This window comes from Ranitomeya variabilis, chromosome 5, assembly GCF_051348905.1.
Source record: "Ranitomeya variabilis isolate aRanVar5 chromosome 5, aRanVar5.hap1, whole genome shotgun sequence".
Taxonomy (NCBI): domain Eukaryota; kingdom Metazoa; phylum Chordata; class Amphibia; order Anura; family Dendrobatidae; genus Ranitomeya; species Ranitomeya variabilis.
The window spans coordinates 486,422,820-486,443,719 of record NC_135236.1 but is presented as its reverse complement, the minus strand read 5'-3'; the positions used below and the strand labels follow the sequence as shown (position 1 = coordinate 486,443,719).

The 20,900-nt window shown below is 43.9% G+C and overlaps 1 protein-coding gene across 3 annotated transcripts in view; it reads right to left on the bottom strand.

Moving 5' to 3' along the window:
* The window catches only part of KIF20A (kinesin family member 20A), a 59,079-nt gene extending 39,294 nt beyond the window's left edge, over nt 1–19,785 (bottom strand). For all 3 annotated transcript variants that reach the window (XM_077265539.1, XM_077265541.1, XM_077265540.1), the window contains exons 1-15: nt 19,552–19,785; nt 13,334–13,515; nt 12,218–12,307; nt 11,987–12,106; nt 11,762–11,900; nt 11,499–11,680; nt 9,585–9,720; nt 9,294–9,494; nt 8,378–8,489; nt 8,210–8,278; nt 7,935–8,078; nt 5,853–6,018; nt 3,506–3,661; nt 3,283–3,422; nt 3,105–3,207 (exon numbers count right to left, since the gene is read on the bottom strand). In XM_077265539.1, coding sequence (XP_077121654.1) covers nt 3,105–3,207; nt 3,283–3,422; nt 3,506–3,661; nt 5,853–6,018; nt 7,935–8,078; nt 8,210–8,278; nt 8,378–8,489; nt 9,294–9,494; nt 9,585–9,720; nt 11,499–11,680; nt 11,762–11,900; nt 11,987–12,106; nt 12,218–12,307; nt 13,334–13,492 — 1,917 coding nt within the window. In that variant the 5' untranslated portion in view covers nt 13,493–13,515; nt 19,552–19,785. The remainder of the gene's footprint in view (nt 1–3,104; nt 3,208–3,282; nt 3,423–3,505; nt 3,662–5,852; nt 6,019–7,934; nt 8,079–8,209; nt 8,279–8,377; nt 8,490–9,293; nt 9,495–9,584; nt 9,721–11,498; nt 11,681–11,761; nt 11,901–11,986; nt 12,107–12,217; nt 12,308–13,333; nt 13,516–19,551) is intronic.
* Between the last annotated feature and the right edge of the window lie 1,115 nt (nt 19,786–20,900).

Below are 20,900 nucleotides of genomic sequence, written 5' to 3'. Positions count from 1 at the left end.
GTGTGCCTCCTACGGACACTAAGCAAGAACTGGTTAGCTGGGAGCCAGCAGAGGGGTGTATACTGCAGGGGAGGAGATCACTTTCTTTGTAATACTTAGTGTCAGCCTCCTGGTGGCAGCAGCATACACCCATGGTCTGTGTCCCCCAATGAGGCGAAGGAGAAATTAGCTTTTCATCAGTTAAGTTTAAAAAAAAAAAAAATCAAACAGGCGGATTATGTTGCTTGAAGCCTGAGTGGAATAGCTAACAGATTCAAGAGAGGTAACGCAAAGATGATTATGCTCTAATATTTAACTGCCTTGGCAAACCATGTATCAGAGTACACAAGGCTGAGACCTGGCTTTAAGCGCAGACTTGGCCATGGATTCAACTTGTCTGTCTGTGGGGTTTTTTAGAGAAGCTACATCAAAGAGTGTTATCAAGAACCACGACTCTACCAGAGACCGGAAGACTAGGTGGCAACAACATCTGCTGGAAAATGTTAGATACAAAACCACCATGTGTTTCTATGTAAAAGTTTTTTTCAGGTTGTGCCAACTACTTCCTTGTCTAGCACCCTCAATGAATGCAGCATGTCTTACCCTCCGGAAGGACACAGTCTGCAGAGGCTGAGGTATCCACTTCTTTCTCCTTAACATTCAGGGATTAGTTCAAAAGAGCAGACAAGAATGTTGACCATTTCCTCCCAATTTGATCACATTGTCAGAATCCAAATGAGAGTCAGATTTGATATTATAGTCATATACCTGAGGTGGCCGAGCCTCAGTGAAGGAAAAGTGGTATGGCGAGTGCAGTCTAGGAGTTGTAGAAAGAGAAATTATGAACTCACTTTGGGCTGCTTAAACGCTGACATGATCTGACATGTTGCTGTAGAGTAGGCGATAGGTGTGACTCAATCTGGGCAATAGTCAGAGCACCGGGTGCGGTGGTAGAAGTGGGAGATACTCCACAAGAGTGACCAAAGTCTGGGACACCAGGGGCAAGTCAACTAGAAAGATTAATGGCTCAAGCCATGGAACACCTGATCAGAATCCAGATCAGAGTCCCAGCCTCTTGTTGAATTGAGCATGAAAAGGAAGTCAGATCAGCTACAGCCCGGACTGCTTCTTCATGTTTGATTTGTCCAAAGGCGGGGACATTGACGCCAGCGCTAATTAGGCGCCGGCGTCACATGTCAACACTTCACGGAAACAAGTGCCAACACAGCCGGATTGACGCCAGCATGATAGGAGAGTATAAATATATATCATTTTCTTGGAGTCAAACATTCTGATCAAGAATGGGATTTTCTTTTTTTTATCCCCAATGGGGCACTTTTATCCCATGTACAAAATGAAATGGCAGGTTAGATGCCTAGAAAAAGCTGTGAATAAAAGTTCCTTGGTTTGTGCTTTGATGCCAGGGTGGATAAAAATCAATGTTTTTTAAAAAAAATCAAAAAAAATCGGATTTTTTTGATTTAAATCGGATTTTTTTCAATAAACTGCTTTTTGAGGAAAATATTTTACCATCCAAAGGTTCTTCCATCATGAGATAAAGCTGAGTTGTTTAACTCAGTAGAATAAAGGCTGTATATGTGTAACATTCACAATGCCATGCTCTTCCAGAGGTTTCTGTAGGATTAGTGGGCAGTTTCTCTCCTATATTATCACAGACGCTCGCGTATTTACTTACGCAGTTCTCAAAACTGAATTTGACTCCGCAGAGGTCCCAGCCTCTTCTTCATGGCAAAAATGTTACAACATGAACAGAGTTGAGAAAAAGACCTTAATCCTATTGTTCTACAAACCTATGAATACAGAATCAACCCCTTCAGTGCCAAGTCCAAGAAGTTAGACAATATGTTTCTGATTGTTTGGAGTGGAATAGATCTGCACAACACAAGAAGAATGTGAATCTAAGTGTTTTGAGGAGGAAGGGCAAGCAGACAAAAAAATGAAAGTGAAACTTTGAGCACAATACTGCAGCATAGCCACAGACAGACAAGTCTGGATCTGTTTGTGTGTACGATCTGAGGTTTATTACATTCTTTCCTTATAATGGCAGCAGGCCGTAAAAGAGACCCAGTTTGGGAATATTTTAATGAAGCTCCTTCGCCTATCGGTAAGGCAGGCATGCGTGCAAAATGCAAACGATGCAACAAAGAGATGCAAGGCCTGGTGGCGTGAATGAGGCAACATCATGAGAAGTGCGGTGATGAAGATGACCAAAGAAACACTTCACTATCAACATCTTCATTTCCCTTCTGGTTGCAGTTTTCATAATGTGATTTCAAACGGCAAACAAGTCCTTGGATATCCTTTTGACAGTATTTGCACTTTGCTCTTGCACCTTTCTTTCCAAGATCTGCTGCTGGCATCTCAACAAAATGAACCCAAATAGGGTCTCTCTTACGACCTGCCATTGCTCACACAGATCACTTATGAAGTTTGATTGTTACTACAGCCAAGTACTGCTGACTATCCAACAAGTTTGGGCATGTCAACTGAATGGAAAAAGAAACTAAACCAAAAGTGAAACCAAGCTAGAAGTGTGGAATTAAAGGGGCAGTATGAACAAAATGTGGAGGCTATTAATAGTTTATACAATTAAGACATGCTGCTTTTAAACACCTACCTATTGCCATATAGTAAAACAAAAAAGATTTTTACTTACTTTGGGGTCCCCCCCTCACCCTGGTGTTAGATCGTTGCCCCTAGTTTCGTCCGTGTAACTATGGGCGCACATGCGCACTGCTCTCACTTCTCATTTTAATCGTGATTTATATTAAAAAAAACCTTTTGATTTAAATCAGTGATTTAAATCATGATTAAAATCATGATTTAAATCGATCCGATTTAAATACAAAAAAATCTTTTGATTTAAATCGTGATTTAAATCATAATTTAAATCGGCGTGATTTAAATCAATCCACCCTGTTTGATGCAAGTCCCAGCAGCTGGATCCCCACCTATCAATAATCTCATGTATTCAGTGGGAAGGTGATCACTTGTTTTCACCTGACAACCTCTTTAAACGATAGTTAGCAATATAGATACTTAAAAACTTAAAAAAAAAACCATATAACAACTGCAAATGTACTTATCCAGCCTCCAAGACACACCTCCAACTCCTGCTTGTAATACTTTGTAAGGGATTCCTTCAGGTTTTCCAGTCTACCATCATACATCTCTTCCAGCAATTCTCGCTCATCTTCCATTGTCTCACTTCAGAGAAATAAAGACACTTTAAGATTGTAAATTAGCAAGTAAAATCCTTAAAAAAACCTAACAAAACCTTACCTGAACTGAGTCTTTTGTTGCTGCATGATTTCCATCATGTCATCACAGACTTCTTTCCGGATTGTTGCCTCCATGTCAAGATTTTCTTGACTTTTTTTCATCAGAAGTTGTTTTAGATTTTCTACAACTTGCAGCAGTTCCTTAGAAAACAAATAAGGCTAAGTATTCAACCTATGTACAATAAATAGGTGTTCTCGGTGTTAGGTAAAAAAATTGCACCAACTTCTCTATTAAATGTTTTGATATCGGTTTCACAGTTGTCTTCTTCATCAGATTCCTCTTCATCATCTGTATAACTGCGATTTGCCAGAATACTACTCTCCTTGATAAGGGACTGAATGGTTGGAAGACTTATTTTCACTGGTGGTGCTTGGACTAGCTGTAAAAGTAAACAGATGGTGTTAGATAGCCTCAGGATAAGGGCTGAGTCAGACTGCCTTAAAACTCATGCCAGTTACATTGCACTTTACGAACTGGCCTGGCACCTCTCCTGACCTGAGCAAGACAGTATGATGCATCTCTATGCAGCGGTCAAGCCCAGGTCAGGAGAGCCAACAGACAGTAATAATCTTTATTTTTATATAGCGCTAACATATTCCGCAGCGCTTTACAGTTTGCAAACATGAACATCACTGTCCCCGATGGGGCTCACAATCTAGATTCCCTATCAGTATGTCTTTGGAATGTGGGAGGAAACCCTCGTACACAGGGGGAGAACATACAAACTTCTTGCAAATGTTGTCCTTGGTGGGATTTGACCCCAGCGCTGCAAGGCTGGAGTGCTAACCAATGAGCCACCGTGCTGTTAAGGTTTACAATGCGATTCTCGCACGAGAAATACAGCAGTCTGCCTCTGCCCTAAGCCCTCTATACTACCAATTAGCCGTTTGAAGGGGATGTGGCACTCCGTTCAACATAACTTTCTCTTTTTTCTTCACTAGGCATAGATTTGTACTTTTTGTACCAGCTATGACTGGTGTTAATGCTCAGCCCCGTTTACCTGAAAGCGGTAGGGAGCTTTAATAGCATGCATAACCAGTAGTGATGAGCAGACCAGTGGATGGGTTTTCTCAAGTTCGTTTTGGGTACAAGAACTTGACCTGAACCCTATTGAAGTCAATAGGGGGCTTGAACGCCCGGGCGTGGTAAACCTTACTGAAGTCCCTGTCTGTGACAGCGGCTGGGTATCGCGGTTCCAACGCAGAGGACAGCGTGTTAGCCAGCACCTGTGACTGGCGGTAAACTTGTCACAGCTGGTCAGACACCGGCTGCTGACTACTCCTATCATCATCGTGTCCTGCTCTTGCTGATGGCAGCGAGAGCAGGCAAAGCTCATGAGAGTATTCACCAGCTGGCGTCTTAATTTATTCAAATAAAAGTAGTTTTTTGCGTGTTAATTTTTACTACTGGTTTAGTAATGGGGATGACTGACACATCTTCATTACTAACCCCAAAAGCAAATTACCCCAATAGCCACCACACCATGGCAAAATTAGGAAGAGGCGAGGTTAAGCGTCAGAATTAGCGCATCAAATATGATGCGCCACTACTGGGGCAGCTACAGGCTGATATCTGTAGATTGGGAATAGCCAAATAACCATGGACATTTCCGGCCTATTAACATCTGCCCACAGGATGTCCGATTTCCCCTAGCTGGTTATTAAAAATCAGGGGAACCCCACGCAGGTTTTTTCTTTCCATTTATTAATTACTAATAAACAAACAAACAATGATGAGAAATAGCGAGTCTGGCACTAGAAATACTGCGAGACACGGTGGCTGTGAACTCAAGAGTTCACAGCCACCGGGTCTACCAGCAGCACTGAGAAGGGTGCACCCCTTCTGAGGAAGAAATCATCGAAACATGCATCAAGGGGTTACTCTGGAACTCTCTGAACCCTGGGTATTTATTTATATATCTCCTGGCTTGGACTTATCTATAGGTCTCTATGTGATACTACTCATCTATTTTACTTTGAGCTATGGTGTGCAAAAATTCTTTGTCTCTGAATTCTCCTATAAACCACTCCATTTGTGATACTTACCGTAATTTACCATACATTTAGTATAACCTTTGCTAGGAGTTACCAGAGACAAACCCCAGAAGCGTCCAGCTAATACATTTATGTTCTTCTTAATTATTTGCATCTTACACTTTATTCACTTGAATGTTACTCTTTATCACTTTATGCATTTGCTCATATATGAATTAGAGTCTGTTCTGCAAGGCGTTGTACTTCATGCATAAGTTCGGACATAACCCATCCACCTACCCAGTATTGTTTGCTTTCAGTTTCTGTCTGGTTTGTTTACATCTCCATTTTTTAAAATCTTTTTTAAATTGTGTGTTCTAACAAAATTATTTAGTCTTCACACAACTTGTGTATGGAGGACTTTTCTTTTCTACATAGGTTTTTACTCCCATAATAGTCCAAGAGTCATCTATAGACATTGTTTATTACAGAGCTAAGGAATACAATAAATAAATGTATATGTCTCCATTTAGAACAATGTATATAAAATACATTTTAGAAGCAGATTTTAATTAGGTGATACTTAAGGTTATTTACCTGGCTTGCAATGGCGGAAAACTTCATAGCATGTAGGGTCTCATCATAGGTAGAAGAGCATTGATTTATATTCACAATCATGCAAGATTTTCCCCTCCCCGTGAAGAATGTTTGAAAGACACGGGTTAATTTGCTGTCCCTGAATGGAACCACATTCTGCTTCAGTCTAGGAGAAAAGAGCAGCACTGTGAGACGCACTCCTCTTCAGAGGAGCATTTGGTTCAACAACTAAAACAGTACAATTTTTCTCAAGGCACAATCTCCTACATGGAGTTGAGCTTGATTTAAAAACACAGGATTCAGAACAGTCAGTAAATGGTATTTTTAAGTGTTTGAAAGCAGGATATAAAGTACTAGCTATTGAACCCGTTCTACGCCCGGGTGGCGAGCATTTATATTGGTATATGGCCTCCATCCTGGTATGTGCTGCTCTCATCTTGCTCTCCCATCCTGTCATGTGCTGCTCCATCCTGCGCCCCCATCCTGTCATGTGCTGCTCCATCCTGCGTCCCCATCCTGTCATGTGCTGCTCCATCCTGCGTCCCCATCCTGTCATGTGCTGCTCCATCCTGCGTCCCCATCCTGTCATGTGCTCCCATCCTGCGCCCCCATCCTGTCATGTGCTGCTCCATCCTGCGCCCCCATCCTGTCATGTGCTGCTCCATCCTGCATCCCCATCCTGTCATGTGCTCCCATCCTGCGCCCCCATCCTGTCATGTGCTGCTCCATCCTGCATCCCCATCCTGTCATGTGCTCCCATCCTGCGCCCCCATCCTGTCATGTGCTGCTCCATCCTGCGCCCCCATCCTGTCATGTGCTGCTCCATCCTACACCCCCATCCTGTCGTGTGTGCCCCCATCCTATCATGTGCTGCTCCCATCCTGTCATGTGCTGCCATCCTGCACCCCCATCCTGTCATGTGCTGCTTCCATCGTGCGCATTCTGTCATGTGCTGCTCGCATCCTGTGCCCCCATTCTGCCATGTGCTGCTCGCATCCTGTGCCCCCATTCTGTTGTAATGTGCTGCACCCATTCTGCCTGATCCTGTTTCCATTCTGCCATATGTTGCTCCCATCTTTCTCTCTCCGGCTCTACTGCCCGAGTGCGGCTGTGCTGAGTGCGGGCGGCTGTGCGTGGCTGTGCTGAGTGCGGGCGGCTGTGCGTGGCTGTGCTGAGTGCGGGCGGCTGTGCTGAGTGCGGGCGGCTGTGCTGAGTGCGGGCGGCTGTGCTGAGTGCGGGCGGCTGTGCTGAGTGCGGGCGGCTGTGCTGAGTGCGGGCGGCTGTGCTGAGTGCGGGCGGCTGTGCTGAGTGCGGGCGGCTGTGCTGAGTGCGGGCGGCTGTGCTGAGTGCGGGCGGCTGTGCTGAGTGCGGGCGGCTGTGCTGAGTGCGGGCGGCTGTGCTGAGTGCGGGCGGCTGTGCTGAGTGCGGGCGGCTGTGCGTGGCGGTGGCGAGTGCGGGCGGCTGTGCGTGGTGGTGCTGAGAGTGCGGGCGGCTGTGCTGGGGGCCTGAGCAGGCGGGGACACCGGCGCGCTGTGGGGGTCAGGTGCCGGAGTCGCCGCTAGCTCAGGCCCCCGGTTCTTGCTATATTTACCTGTCCCCCGTTCCGTCTTCCGGGTCCTCTGGCTGTGACTGTTCAGTCAGAGGGCGGCGCGCATTAAGCGCGTCATCGCGCCCTCTGAACTGAACGTCACAGGCGTCCGCGCTTTCCGGCGCCATTTTCTTGAAGACACGCAGTGTGTCTTCAAGAAAATGGCGCCGGAAAGCGCGGACTGCGCAGGCGCCGATTCCGGGAGCAGGGGGACGTTCATGGCCCGGAATCGCGTCGGTGGAACGGGACAGGTAAGTATTGCATACTCACCCTCCTGGCTCGTCCCTGCTTCTCCGTTGGAGATCGCGGTGTGCGTCCAGCGCTTACGCATACCGCGATCTCCTGGGAGCGTCACTCTGTGGGGTCCAGACTGCGCCGGCGCTTGCGCACTCTATAAAGGCTTCGGACAGAGTGACGCTCCCAGCGTTATATTATAGATGTATGAACCAAAGAACATGTAATGTACAGCCAACACCATCACATAGTAATCTCACTTGTTTTGCTGATTTTGTCTCAGTGCAGAAATGCAGCGGCCCAGAGTATGAAGAGATGTATTAATATTTGTAGCTTCCTTTAGCCGATCCCCGCTTCTCTGATCTTTGCATCGTTCAGATCCAGCCAAATCACAGAACGTTAACCTTTTAAAATAGCATGTATTTAAGAAAAAAAAAAAAAAGGGAAAACAAGAGCAGCCAATTAAATAAAATCTGAGCACACGAGTTGCATTTTGTAAAATATGAAGTGATCAAGTTAAAAAGGATGTACTTACTCACTAATCTTTGGTGTGAAATCATTTTTGCCTTGCAGGTGGAGAATCCGAATAGAGAAGATGCTGTGACTAAAAAAGGTGAGATAATAAAACAATTTTACCTTATAAAGTAAACTGTTGCTTAAAATAAAATCATTGAATTATTGATAAACATGCATTTAATCTCACCTTCGGCTAGAATTCTGATTTAGGTGGGTGCTTGCGAAGCTTTGATTTTTCCTTCCAACCCTCAGCACTTTCCAAGCTTCATCAGCATTCTGAACATTAATCCAGTTTAGATCTGTTGTAGGATAAAATATATACGCTTAATTATCAATTTCAAAAAAAGGCAAATAAGGTAGAAAATACATAAAACCATTGCAATTAAGAGCCATGTCCAGCCACAGAATGTTGTAAAATAAAATAGGTAATCCTCACATAACCATTCCTCTGCTACTCATGTTCCAAATGGATATGCAACCACTGCAGCCAATCACTAGCCAAACCACTTACCATTCCATCACATAAGATGGTCTGCAGTGGTCACGTCTATCTAGACTAGATATGAGGGAATATCGTTGGCTTCCTCCTTATTCGGCTCGTTAACAGAGCTTAGCGATTAGCTGCATCGGGAACCCGGATACCTGAATCGCTCCTGATAATCAGCTGTTCGGCGCTGCATGTGTCGCGGCTGTGTGTGAGGCACAACACACAGGCTCTCCATGCATGTGATGTGACTGTCACACAGCCGCGACACATGCAGCTGCGGCACCGAACAGCTGATCATTAGGAGCGATTCAGGTATCCGGGTTCCCGATGCAGCTATTCGGTAAGCGCTATTAGTGAGCCAAATAAGGAGGGAGCCAATGATATTCGCTCATGTCCAGTCTAGACCAAACAGAGGTACAGAGAACGGTGTTCAAAATAAAGTGTCAGGGTTTAAGTAAGGCGAGACATGTACTAGGGTTTTTTTCAGCATGGTTTCACAGGATTTGCATGTTTATGAAATTCTGGGCAAGCTTGTTTTAATCTACCTAAATAATCACGAAATTTATTATTCCTTTAAAACAGGAGCTGAAATATGTGTTAACAAAAGTCTTGTTACCTTTAACATAGGGATTTCCATTCCTGTCTTCACACAGTCTCAGTGTGGTTCGTTTGCGATTTGGCCCAGATGGCAATGGTTCAAGTAAATCATATACAAATTCATTGTAAATTTCAAAGTATGAGACCCAAATTGAAATCTGCACATCAGCAGGGTCATGTAGTGAAACAGCATCTTGCGGTCCCCAATGTGAAGTGGTCTCTGTCATGAAGATAAAAGGGTGACAGTTAAAATTGCTGATTATCGCCAATACAAATAAATAGTAGGGATCCCGCTGAAGAACAATGGTACCTTCAAGCTGACTGCTTGTTTGGTTTTCATGGTTTGTAGAAGAGAGACCACCAATGCCACTGTCAAAGCTCATACTAGAGCCAGCTCGTAGCTGAGATTCATTGCCGCCACTTTTCATAGGTGTAAAAAGTTGTTCCTGCAAAAGCCAAAATATAAGCTGCCGTATCCGTTGTATAGATCATCAACGTGTGATTGGTGGAGGATCTGAAACCTGATGCCCCCACCAACTAGCTGATGTGTGCTCTGGCAGCAGCTAGAAGTAAGCAATGGATGAAGCAGCTCCGTACATTGTTCACTGGCCACTGCCGAATACTCCAGTTTATCTCCTATTCATTTGAAAAGGAGAAACTGACGCAGGAATAGGTGATCAATATGTTAAACCAGGACATCTTTATTGGATTCATGCTTCCCAAATCATGCATGAATCACAGTCTGGCTGTGAGATGGAAGAAATAACTGCAAGAGGTTTGCAGCGTTTCAGAGAAAACCTAGTTTGAACAGATTGTTGGGACTATAGGGAGACACCTGACCCGTCCAATGCTGTCCTCCGGCTGGCTTCTTCCAGCAAAGCTCCAGTTTGACAGAACCTCTCCCTTTGTGGGTATTCAAACTAGGATTTCTCCAATACGCCATAGCACTCAAAGAGACATATCTGGCTGCAATTGCTGAGCTATGCTCTAATTCATGTCGCCTGTGGTTTGAACACCATGAATCTAATGTCAGGTTGCCTTACAAAAAAAATAAAAAATTATAATTAAATCTCATGTATAAATAAGGATATTACTTCCTATCATTTTTATCCTCTGCAGCCTTCAAATCTACAACTATAATCCATTTTCCTAAACTTTGAGTGAGCTGCTAGGATGTCTCCCATACACAGCATACATAGGATAGGAAATCCTGGTTTCCATTCCTCACACATAGAAGTAGCACCATCATGAAGGTCAGTAATGAGTAAATCCAGCACTGGGATGAAATAGCAGAACACCAATTAGAAGCAGCAGCACCTCTGTGGGCGTCTGCCTCTGCCTCTTCCACCACTCCATATAGACTTTTTTTGTAACCTGTCTGTAGCTAGAAAAGTGCATCTTCACTTGGAATCTCCAAAGTCACAAGTTACCAGTAAAACTAGAGAGTGAATGATCAGCATTGTAGTACTGACTGCTAATCCATTACAGAAATTTATAATCTTCACTTGCACTATTGATATATGGAAGATAGAGACAACATTAAAGGGTATTCTCATTTTATTAAATAGCTTTAGTTAGACAGGATGAAAATAAGCAAGTTTGCAAATTACTTGCTTTTTCTATCTGCTGTCATGAGAGCTTTTATCTTACATAGAGTACAGCAAATTCACATGGAGCTTGGCCCCTATAGCCTGGATGAGTGCGCACAGCAGTTACATTACAAGCGAGAAGATAATGCCTAACATACCAGTGAAGTCTCTACAGCCAACTGATTTCTACATAGCAGTTTGCTGCTCACTACCCTCCTTCTCCGGTCCTTACAAGCTGCTGACACAAATCTTACAAAAAAAAAAAAAAAAAAAATCACCAACCAGCCCCCACAAGCAATTCTCTAATCATGGCTCACTTTCCTGACGTGTGTGTGTTCAAATAACCCGTTTTTCTCTATATGTATATAGTAATAGTGGTTTGTTCTGAAGTCTACACTGATGAAAGCTGAATGTGTTTTAGTGGAACTAAAACACTCAGCACACGCTCTGCAATGCTACACCTCTCCCACTGGAAAGAAATGTCACTCAAGAGAGTGCCCCCACTTGCTTCCCCAGCCAAATAAAACTCCAAACATACAGAAATTACAGAATGGTTAGTTGCTCAAGAGACAACCTTTAAATCTTTGCTTCATTTATTAGTTTATGGACAACATGACTGACATAGCTGCACTCACCTCACGCAAATTACAGAGCAGAGAAACTTTCTTTAGCTCTTCTTGACGCACTTGTTTGCTGTCCAGCCAGATTACCTCATTGGACAGAGGTTTGAGGTCTGAACTTTTGTACAGACGGTCTTGAACACTATTGAAAATAAGGGCAATGGAGCGAGGAAGAATACCACCATCCTTATTAGTCCCTGGTGAGTTAAAAACAAATATAGGATACAGAGACAATGCAAATCTGAAAAACGAAAAAAAAACACACCGAACTAACTTGCCTTGTATAGTGTATGTTTTTCCCGAGTTGGTCACTCCGTATGTATACACCAACCAGTTTTGACCATTTAGGGCATCTTTTACCATATCCTTCATAGTTTCATCAAAAAACGGTTTCTGTCCAACATCTGGTCCAAAAATCTATTGAGAAGAACACAATGAACCACCACTAACACAAACAAAAGAAAAAAAAATAAAGTCTTGAAACGTGATATAAATTTCCTTACATGAGAGAATGTAAATTTGTGCGCACTCTGTCCCTGCAAACGTTCAATGTGTCTCATAGCAAAAGAGTCTTTGGGGGCTCTCAAGACCAAAGTCTCCTGATCCTCTACCACAACACAACCCTGTTAAGGGAGAAAAACATTTAAAAAAAAAAAAGTTTGGGGGTGAAGGAACACAAAACACACACCATTAATTGGCTTTCAACCATCATAGAAACCGCTCATTTTCCTTACCTGGTCTTCTTTTTTCTCTAGCTCACTATCTACAAATGGTCGAATCCTGACATATACCATAACTTTATCGGTGCTTTCATTGGCTGATATCTAGAAGTATAAATAAGAATAAATAAAATGTGATCACCTTCATTTTGCGAAATAACTCCAGATATCTGTTAGTGACAAAATTAAACATTGCTGCTTTGTGAGCTTCTAAAAATGGAAAAACCAAATGTGCTGCAAGCCATCAGCAGGATTGCCAGTGAGGCCAAGTTTCCACGATGAGCATTTGGTGCGTTTATGATACTGCACACTTTTGGAAGCATTTCTGCTGCACCAGTTTGTTTAGGCTACTTGCAGTTTTTCATTGTGTTTTATTACAATTTTTTCAAATGTGATTTTTATCTCTTTTTTTGGTATGCCATCTTTTAAATTAAACTGCTTTGATTTTGGAAATTTTCTGATAGTTTTTATCAAATCTGCACTATTGGTACACACGTTTAGATCATATGTGCTTTTACTGCGGAAACGCACTAAAATTACGGTAGATATTTTTCCTGCAGATTGTCCACATCTTATTCAAGTTTATGGGGAAAATTGCACTTTAAAACGTGTATTTACCTTTTCATAAAAATAAAAAAAATTACTTTTTGTGGTAACTGAACCTAAGGCTTTTTTTTGTGTTTTTTACACTGCATTTAGCAGTGTTTGTTGGTGGTATTTGAATAATAATCTAGACAGCTCATCACACCAGTGATTTTCTCACAAGCAAAATATGGTACCATTTCCAACAGTGTATAGGCTCAGATTTTCATCAGTGTTTGGTCAGTGTGTCCATTTTTACCATCAGCAATTTTCTCATATGAAAAATAAAATTGAAAAAGCACTGCCAACCCATTAGAAAGGTAAAACACAGCCATGGCAAGCATTGCAATTTTTCATGGACCGGGGGAATGGGGTGGGGACAAAAAAAAAGAAAAAAAAAGAAACAAAAACCCCAAAACAGCTCTGGAAACTATAATGGGTACATGTTCTATGAAAAATACAAACATGTACATAAACTAAATTTTGAATGAGGCCTAAAGCATAACTTTTATATGTAACTTGTCAAAGGTCTAAACCACTCATCCATACCAGAGAAGTCTGTCCTAGTCCGGGTGAAATGCAGGAGAAATCATCAAGGAGATCTTTCCGGACACCCGCCGCACAGTCAGCAGCTGTAGATTCAAACACTGGACTCTCCTCATCATCAGACAGCACACCGAGCCCCGGAGAAATTACATTGCATGTCATGTTTGGGCTGTTAAAGTCTTTTCCTATAAAAGAAACAAAGCCAGTTCAAGGTCATAAGAAGTTTTCAGTAGGTCTCCAATTGTAGACTGCTATATACAAAGAGCATAGTACTTGTAATGAAAGCTCACATTTCTGCTTGCATATTGCTCCCTCATCAGAAAAGAGATCTCTGAAATCTCAGCTTTTGCTGGTACTGTAAAACGCAGCTTATAATTTTCATAAAAAGCGCAGCACAAACAATGTGTGAGTATAGCCTAAAGCTCAGCACTAGTTTTGCTGTTCCACATTCAACCATCAGTGGTTTGTTCTGGAGTGTACACTACCACTTTACACAGAGATAACAGGACATTTAACCCCTCAACCACCGATAAGCCTTTTAACCCCTTTCTGCCAGCTGACGGAATAGTACGTCAGCTGGCAGATCCCCTGCTTTGAGGTGGGCTTCGGCGGTGAGCCCACCTCAAAGCCGCGACATGTCAGCTGTTTTGTACAGCTGACATGTGCGCGCAATGAGTGCGAGCAGAATCGCGATCCGCCCGCGCCCATTAACTAGTTAAATGCCGCTGTCAAGCGCTGACAGCGGCATTTAACTAGCGCTCCCGGCCGTGCGGCCGGAGGTGCTCGCACCGCTGACCCCAGTCACATGATCGGGGGTCAGCGGTGCATTGCCATAACAACCAGAGGTCTCCTTGAGACCTCTATGGTTGTTGATGGCCGATTGCTTTGAGCGCCACCCTGTGGTCGGCGTTCAAAGTACACCTGCATTTCTGCTACATAGAGGTGATCTGTACTTCACCTCTATGTAGCAGAGGCGATCGAGCTGTGCATGCTTCTAGCCTCCTATGGAGGCTATTGAAGCATGCCAAAATTAAAAAAAAAGTTTAAAAATATAAAAAAATTAAAAAATATATAAAAGTTCAAATCACCCCCCCTTTCGCCCCAATCAAAATAAAAATCAAACATACACATTTGGTATCGCCGCGTTCAGAATCGCCCGATCTATCAATAAAAACAAAGGATTAACCTGACCGCTAAATGGCGTAGTGAGAAAAAAAATCAAAACGCCAAAATTGTTTTTTGGTCGCCGCGACATTTCATTAAAATGCAATAACGGGCGATCAAAAGAACGCATCTGCACCAAAATGGTATCATTAAAAACGCCAGCTTGGCACGCAAAAAAAAAAAGCCCTCACCTGACCCCAGATCACGAAAATTGGAGATACTACTGGTATCGGAAAATCGCGCAATTTTTTTTTTTTTTTTTTTAGCAAAGTTTGGAATTTTTTATCACCACTTAGATAAAAAATAACCTAGACATGTTAGCTGTTGATGAACTCATAATGACCTGGAGAATCATAATGGCAGGTCAGTTTTAGCATTTAGTGAACCTAGCAAAAAATCCAAGCAAAAAACAAGTGTGGGATTGCACTTTTTTTGCAATTTCATCACACTTGGAATTTTTTTTCCGTTTTTTGTTACACGGCATGGTAAAACCAATAGTATCGTTCAAAAGTACATCTCGTCCCGCAAAAAATAAGCCCTCACATGGCCATATTGACAGAAAAATAAAAAAGTTATCGTTCTGGGAAGGAGGGGAGCGAAAAAAGCTCCGGGGGTGAAGGGGTTAACAGTGGCAGTTAAAGGGTCTTATTCCTCAGCGCCGTTAAATGTCGCTGAGAAATAAGTGTATAGCGCCCCCCAGCGTCGGAAAATCTCCAGGGTCTCGGCTACCAAATATTCCATTCATTTTTCTCCTCTGATATGAAATATATATTCTATCTATCCTATTCTAACCTGTCAGTGTGATACTGTACGCCAGACATGAATTACTGGCTTTTCAAAGGACACTGATGCGTTAACAACAACAACAAAAACGGATAACATTGGTCCGAGTGCAATCTGATTTGTTCGTCAGTGTGATACTGTACTCCAGACATGAATTACTGGCTTTTCAAAGTATGCAAATTGCCTCTTCTGAGAAAAAGAGGACTTAACTCTATAGCGCCACCTGTTGGAAGTAGCGATCCTACAAGTCACAATCAACCCTTTAACGAGTGACATAGGATAAAAGCCAAATCAGTATCTTTCAAAGGCTTTTCAAAGGACACCGATGCGTTAACAACAAAAAAAAACGGATAACATTGGTCCGAGTGCAATCTGATTTGTTCAACACACCAAGCCAGGACCCACATTTTCATATAGTGTGCTGGAGCGTAAAGGGAGACTAGTGCTTCGCCTGTGTCTAGCGCCCTACCCTACACATCATACAAATACCCAGACCAAACTTCAGAGGGTGCATTCTATTTTAGAGCAAAAAATGCCCTGTGACATCTGTTTCCCCACATAGTAACTTATACATTCTATTACCATACTTTATTTGCTAATTCACTTCAAATATTAATTAATTCAGTGCATGGAATAATTCAACACGCATCCATCTATGTTGAACGGTTTTACGGTTTGAACGGAGATTTAATTTTGTAATTACCCGGTCACTGCAGGAGGCCCTTTTTCCATGGAGGTTGAAATGTCAGCTCTTTTTCACTTCCCCAGTTATTATTAATCCCATATGTTCAATGTGAGGATGAGATGTCTTTATGGATTTTAATTTTTCTCTACAATTGTCATGCAACAAACTAGTCCACCCATCTCTGAGGATCTCTCTCTATATCTATGCACACAAATATCGCCGGTTGTATGAAAGCAGGATGAAATGCTAATCAAGACAAGTCAATTCGACAAGGCTTGGCTCAAACATAGCTATCTATACAAGCCATGTGATCATGGTTGATAATTTAAAATGCCAAATCAGTAAAATTAGTTTGTTTTTGTTTTTTTTTAAACTAAGAGCAGACGATAAGGATCGACTTTTTAGTGCGCACAAGGTATCACAGCTGAATGTGGCTTTTCTATTTTTTTTTTTCATCCAGGTCTCTTTGTGTTCACTATTTCAGTAGGCACACATCTGGTTGTCATTTCCCCTTCAGCCATGTAGGAAAAGGCAGCCCAATGGTGAAAGTTCCCTATAGCAGTAATCTAATCAGTGCAAACAAATATCATCCTCCTCACTAAAGGTACCTTCACACGAAACGACTTTGTAACGATATCGCTAACGATCCGTGACGTTGCAGCGTCCTGGATAGCGATATCGTTTAGTTTGACACGCAGCAGCGATCAGGATCCTGCTGTGATGTCGCTGAATAAAGTCCAGAACTTTATTTGGTCGTCCGATCGCCGTGTATCGTTGTGTTTGAAAGCAAAAGCAACGATACCAGCGATGTTTTACACTGGTAACCAGGGTAAACATCGGGTTACCAAGCGCAGGGCCGCGCTTAGTAACCCGATGTTTACCCTGGTTACCAGCGTAAAAGTAAAAAAAACAAACAGTACATGCTCACCTGTGCGTCCCCCAGCGTCTGCTTCCTGACACTTACTGAGCGCCGGCCCTAAAGTGAAAGTGAAAGCATAGCGGTGACGTCACCGCTGTGCTGTTAGGGCCGGAGCTCAGTCAGTGTCAGGAAGCAGACGCTGGGGGACGCGCAGGTGAGTATGTACTGTTTGGTTTTTTTACTTTTACGCTGGTAACCAGGGTAAACATCGGGTTACTAAGATCGGCCCTGCGCTTAGCAACCCGATGTTTACCCTGGTTACCCGGGGACCTCGGCATCGTTGGTCGCTGGAGAGCGGTCTGTGTGACAGCTCCCCAGCGATCAAACAGTGATCAAACAGCGACGCTGCAGCGATCGGCATCGTTGTCGCTATCGCTGCAGCGTCGCTTCGTGTGAAGGTACCTTTAAGCTACTTTCACACTAGCGTCGGGCACTGCACGTCGCAATGCGTCGTTGTGGAGAAAAAACTCATCCTGCAAAGTTGCCAGCAGGATGCGTTTTTTTCTCCATAGACTTTTGCGTCGTGTTTTGGCGGACGGCCGCCACAAAAAAAGTTACAAGTTTTTTGTGCGTTGAGACCGCCATTTTCGACCGCGCATGCGTGGCCGAAACTCCGCTCCCTCCTCCCCGGACCTTGCAATGGGGCAGCGGAAGCGTCCCAAGACTGCTTCCGCTGCCCACGTCGGGATTTTTTTCACAATATGCGTCGGTACGACGCAGCGCGACGGCCCCGTACCGACGCTAGTGTGAAAGCAGCCTAAGCTATATAACAGTGCAATTTAGTTTAAATATTTACTTCTGAAGAAAGTTATCACTTTCTTAAAGGGAACCTGTCACCCCCAAAATCAAGGGTGAGCTAAGCCCACCGGCATCAGGGGCTTATCTACAGCATTCTGTAATGCTGTAGATAAGGCTGGGTTCACATTGCGTTAATAGCAGCCCGTTCAGCACATACGCTAACGGGCTGCTGTTAACGCAAGTGCCGACGTTCCATCGCGCTAGAGCAGATGGAGCATCTGCTAGTTCCATCTGCGCTAGCAGTGACGGACCCAGAAACGCTGCAGCCCGCGTCTCGGGTCCGTCACTCAATGACGGCACATCGCTAGCGCACGCTAAGTACGCCTGCGCTGGAGCCGCAGCGTGAAGACAAGAAGAGGACGTCATCGTACGAAGATGGGAGGCTCCGGACCGGATCACAGCGGGAACGCCCCTGGGTGAGTATAATCTAACCTCTTTTTCTCATCTTTCAGGCTAAGACAGGGGCTTTTCTACAGCATTACAGAATGCTGTAGATAAGCCCTTGATGCTGGTGGGCTTAGCTCATCTTCGATTTTGAGGGTGACAGGTTCCCTTTAAAGGGCAAGTTCACACTAGTTGTTTTTGCAGCGGTTTTTTATGCTAATTTTCAGCTGCATTTTACATTACCAGCAAAGGCTGAGCTTTCAGAATCTCATGCACGCCACTTGTTTTTTCTGTCATCAGTATTTTGCGCTTTGCATGGCTTTTTGCACAACGGAGCATGTCACTTTCAGCATCTTTTACCCATTGAAATGAATGGGTGGTGAAAAAAAAGCACCAAAAACTCAGGTATCAGGTTTTGCTGCGTTTTCCATGCCAAAACCTGATTCTATAGAATAAGATTTTTTTTTTCCCAACACTAAACTTTTTCAGCATGTACAAGAGACAAATCTAGCATGCCAAAACTGCAGCAAAAAAAACGCAGCAAGGAAAACATGCTTTTTTTTTCCCCGCAGCTTCTTTGTCGGATAACAGCCTGCTTGGTCAGCCTGTTATATTTAACAAAAGTGGTAACGGAGGTCACAAACATAATTTACTCTGTATGCTATACAGTAGCACACATATGCCACGGAAGGATAAAAAATGTATACCAAGGAGTGATGAGCGAACGTGCTTGGATAGGGTGTCGAACAGCGTGGACTTGAACATATTTTTCAAGCACGCCGAAGTCACTGGGTCAGCACTCGAGCATGCTCAGAAAACACCTTATCCCAGCACATTCATCACTAATACCATGTCTTTAGCTCCGCTTTTCAATGTGATCTCTAACAAGAGTCTGTGTGACTAAGGGAACCTATCATGTCCCTAAATGCTGTAAGCCTGCATATATAGGGGTTATCTGCAGCTTAAGCCTGGATCTGGAGGTAGTGCTTGGGGACATGACAGGTTCTGGTACCAGGTCACAAGTGACCACATTTTTTCCTACTGCTCCCCATGATTCGGGGCAGGTAATAATGTGGAGAAACGCTTCCAGAGAAAAAGGCCCATATCTCTGGGACAATATGGCGGAAGTTCCTGGGGAGCAGCAGGAATAGAGGTCCTCGGGCACCAGATACTGAGGAGCCTAGTTAGGGCGCTCAGTGCCACCGAACATGCCAGAACCCTGCTGGGTGACCGCACTCACTGGCTCCCAGTAACAAAGGCTGCAGCTTGTGTACACAGCACTGGGATAAAGTCGCCCTGCACACACACACACAATCGTGCAGCAAACTACCACTGAGGAAACTGGCGCAGCGTGCAGGTCTCATGACTGAAATGTCGCAGAACACAAATCACAACACAGCCGCACGCGTCTTATAACAATGGGAAGGAGACGGGCTGTGTACACACGTGGAATAGCGCCGCCCTAAACCCCCCGGTACCCGCACTTACCGGCTAATAGAAGCACAGCTCCGGTCACCACCGCACTCACAACCGGCCAACTGTTACTAACTAAACTTTCAAAACAGGCGCCGTGGTTTCGAGCCACTCACAATGCGCTATGTAAGAGTCAGCCAATCACAGAGCAGAAAATTCCAAACTGTCCAATCAGAACACAGCAAGCGCCGCCTAACCTGCTTGAGAGGGTTCGTTTGACCCGCACACACACAGGTCGTGAACGACGTCCCAGTTCCGGCATATGAGTGGTAATAAATAATCATTCGTGGTCACGTGTCCGGCCGTATGGATGACGTTACGGTAGTCCGCGGCTAACGGACTGTATGAGCCATGTGAAGCCATAGAGCAGCAGCCATTCACCTCTATGGGCTCGTCCAGCTTGTTCCGTGATGCGCCCGAATGTCCTGTATGTCCAATACGGGGAGTCCTGAAAGCCGACAGAGCCCCCACAGAGCCATAGGCTGCAAAGACGCTGGAGTTCAGTGGCCTGTGGGCCAGATCCATCATTTGCAGCTTTTTTTGTCACTTTTTTTTTTGTCTTGCAGTTGTAGTTTTTGCAGCTAATTTAAAAAAAAAAAAAAAATCAAAACTGCATTTTTTTCCAGTTTACCTAACATAAATTGTATGTTTCTCTAATGGTGCATAACAGTTGCATACATAAAATGGGAAGGGCGGCTCGAGTCATTACACAGACATACCTCCCAACTTTTGAAGATGGGAAAGAGGGACAAAGTTTGTGGAGGGCAAAGCGCGGCGCGGCAAATTTTAGGCCACGCCTCTGACCACACCCATTCATAATTAGTCACACCCATATCCACGTCCCAACCACACCCATTTAGCACTGCTGATCACACTGTTTCATAAACAATAATTATGAACAAAAAAATATGGCCACACAGTGCTCCATACTGTATAATGGCCACACCGTGCTCCATACTGTATAATGGCCACACCGTGCTCCATACTGTATAATGGCCACACCGTGCTCCATACTGTATAATGGCCACACAGTGCTCCATACTGTATAATTGCCACACGGTGCTCCATACTGTATAATGGCCACACAGTGCTCCATACTGTATAATGGCCACACATGATGCACCATACTGTATAATGACCGCACATGATGCTCCATACTGTATAATGGCCACAGATAATTCTCCATACTGTATAATGACCACACATGATGCTCCATACTGTATAATGGCCACACATGATGCTCCATACTGTATAATGACCGCACATGATGCTCCATACTGTATAATGGCCACACATGATGCTCCATACTGTATAATGGCCACACAGTGCTCCATACTGTATAATGGCCACACATGATGCACCAT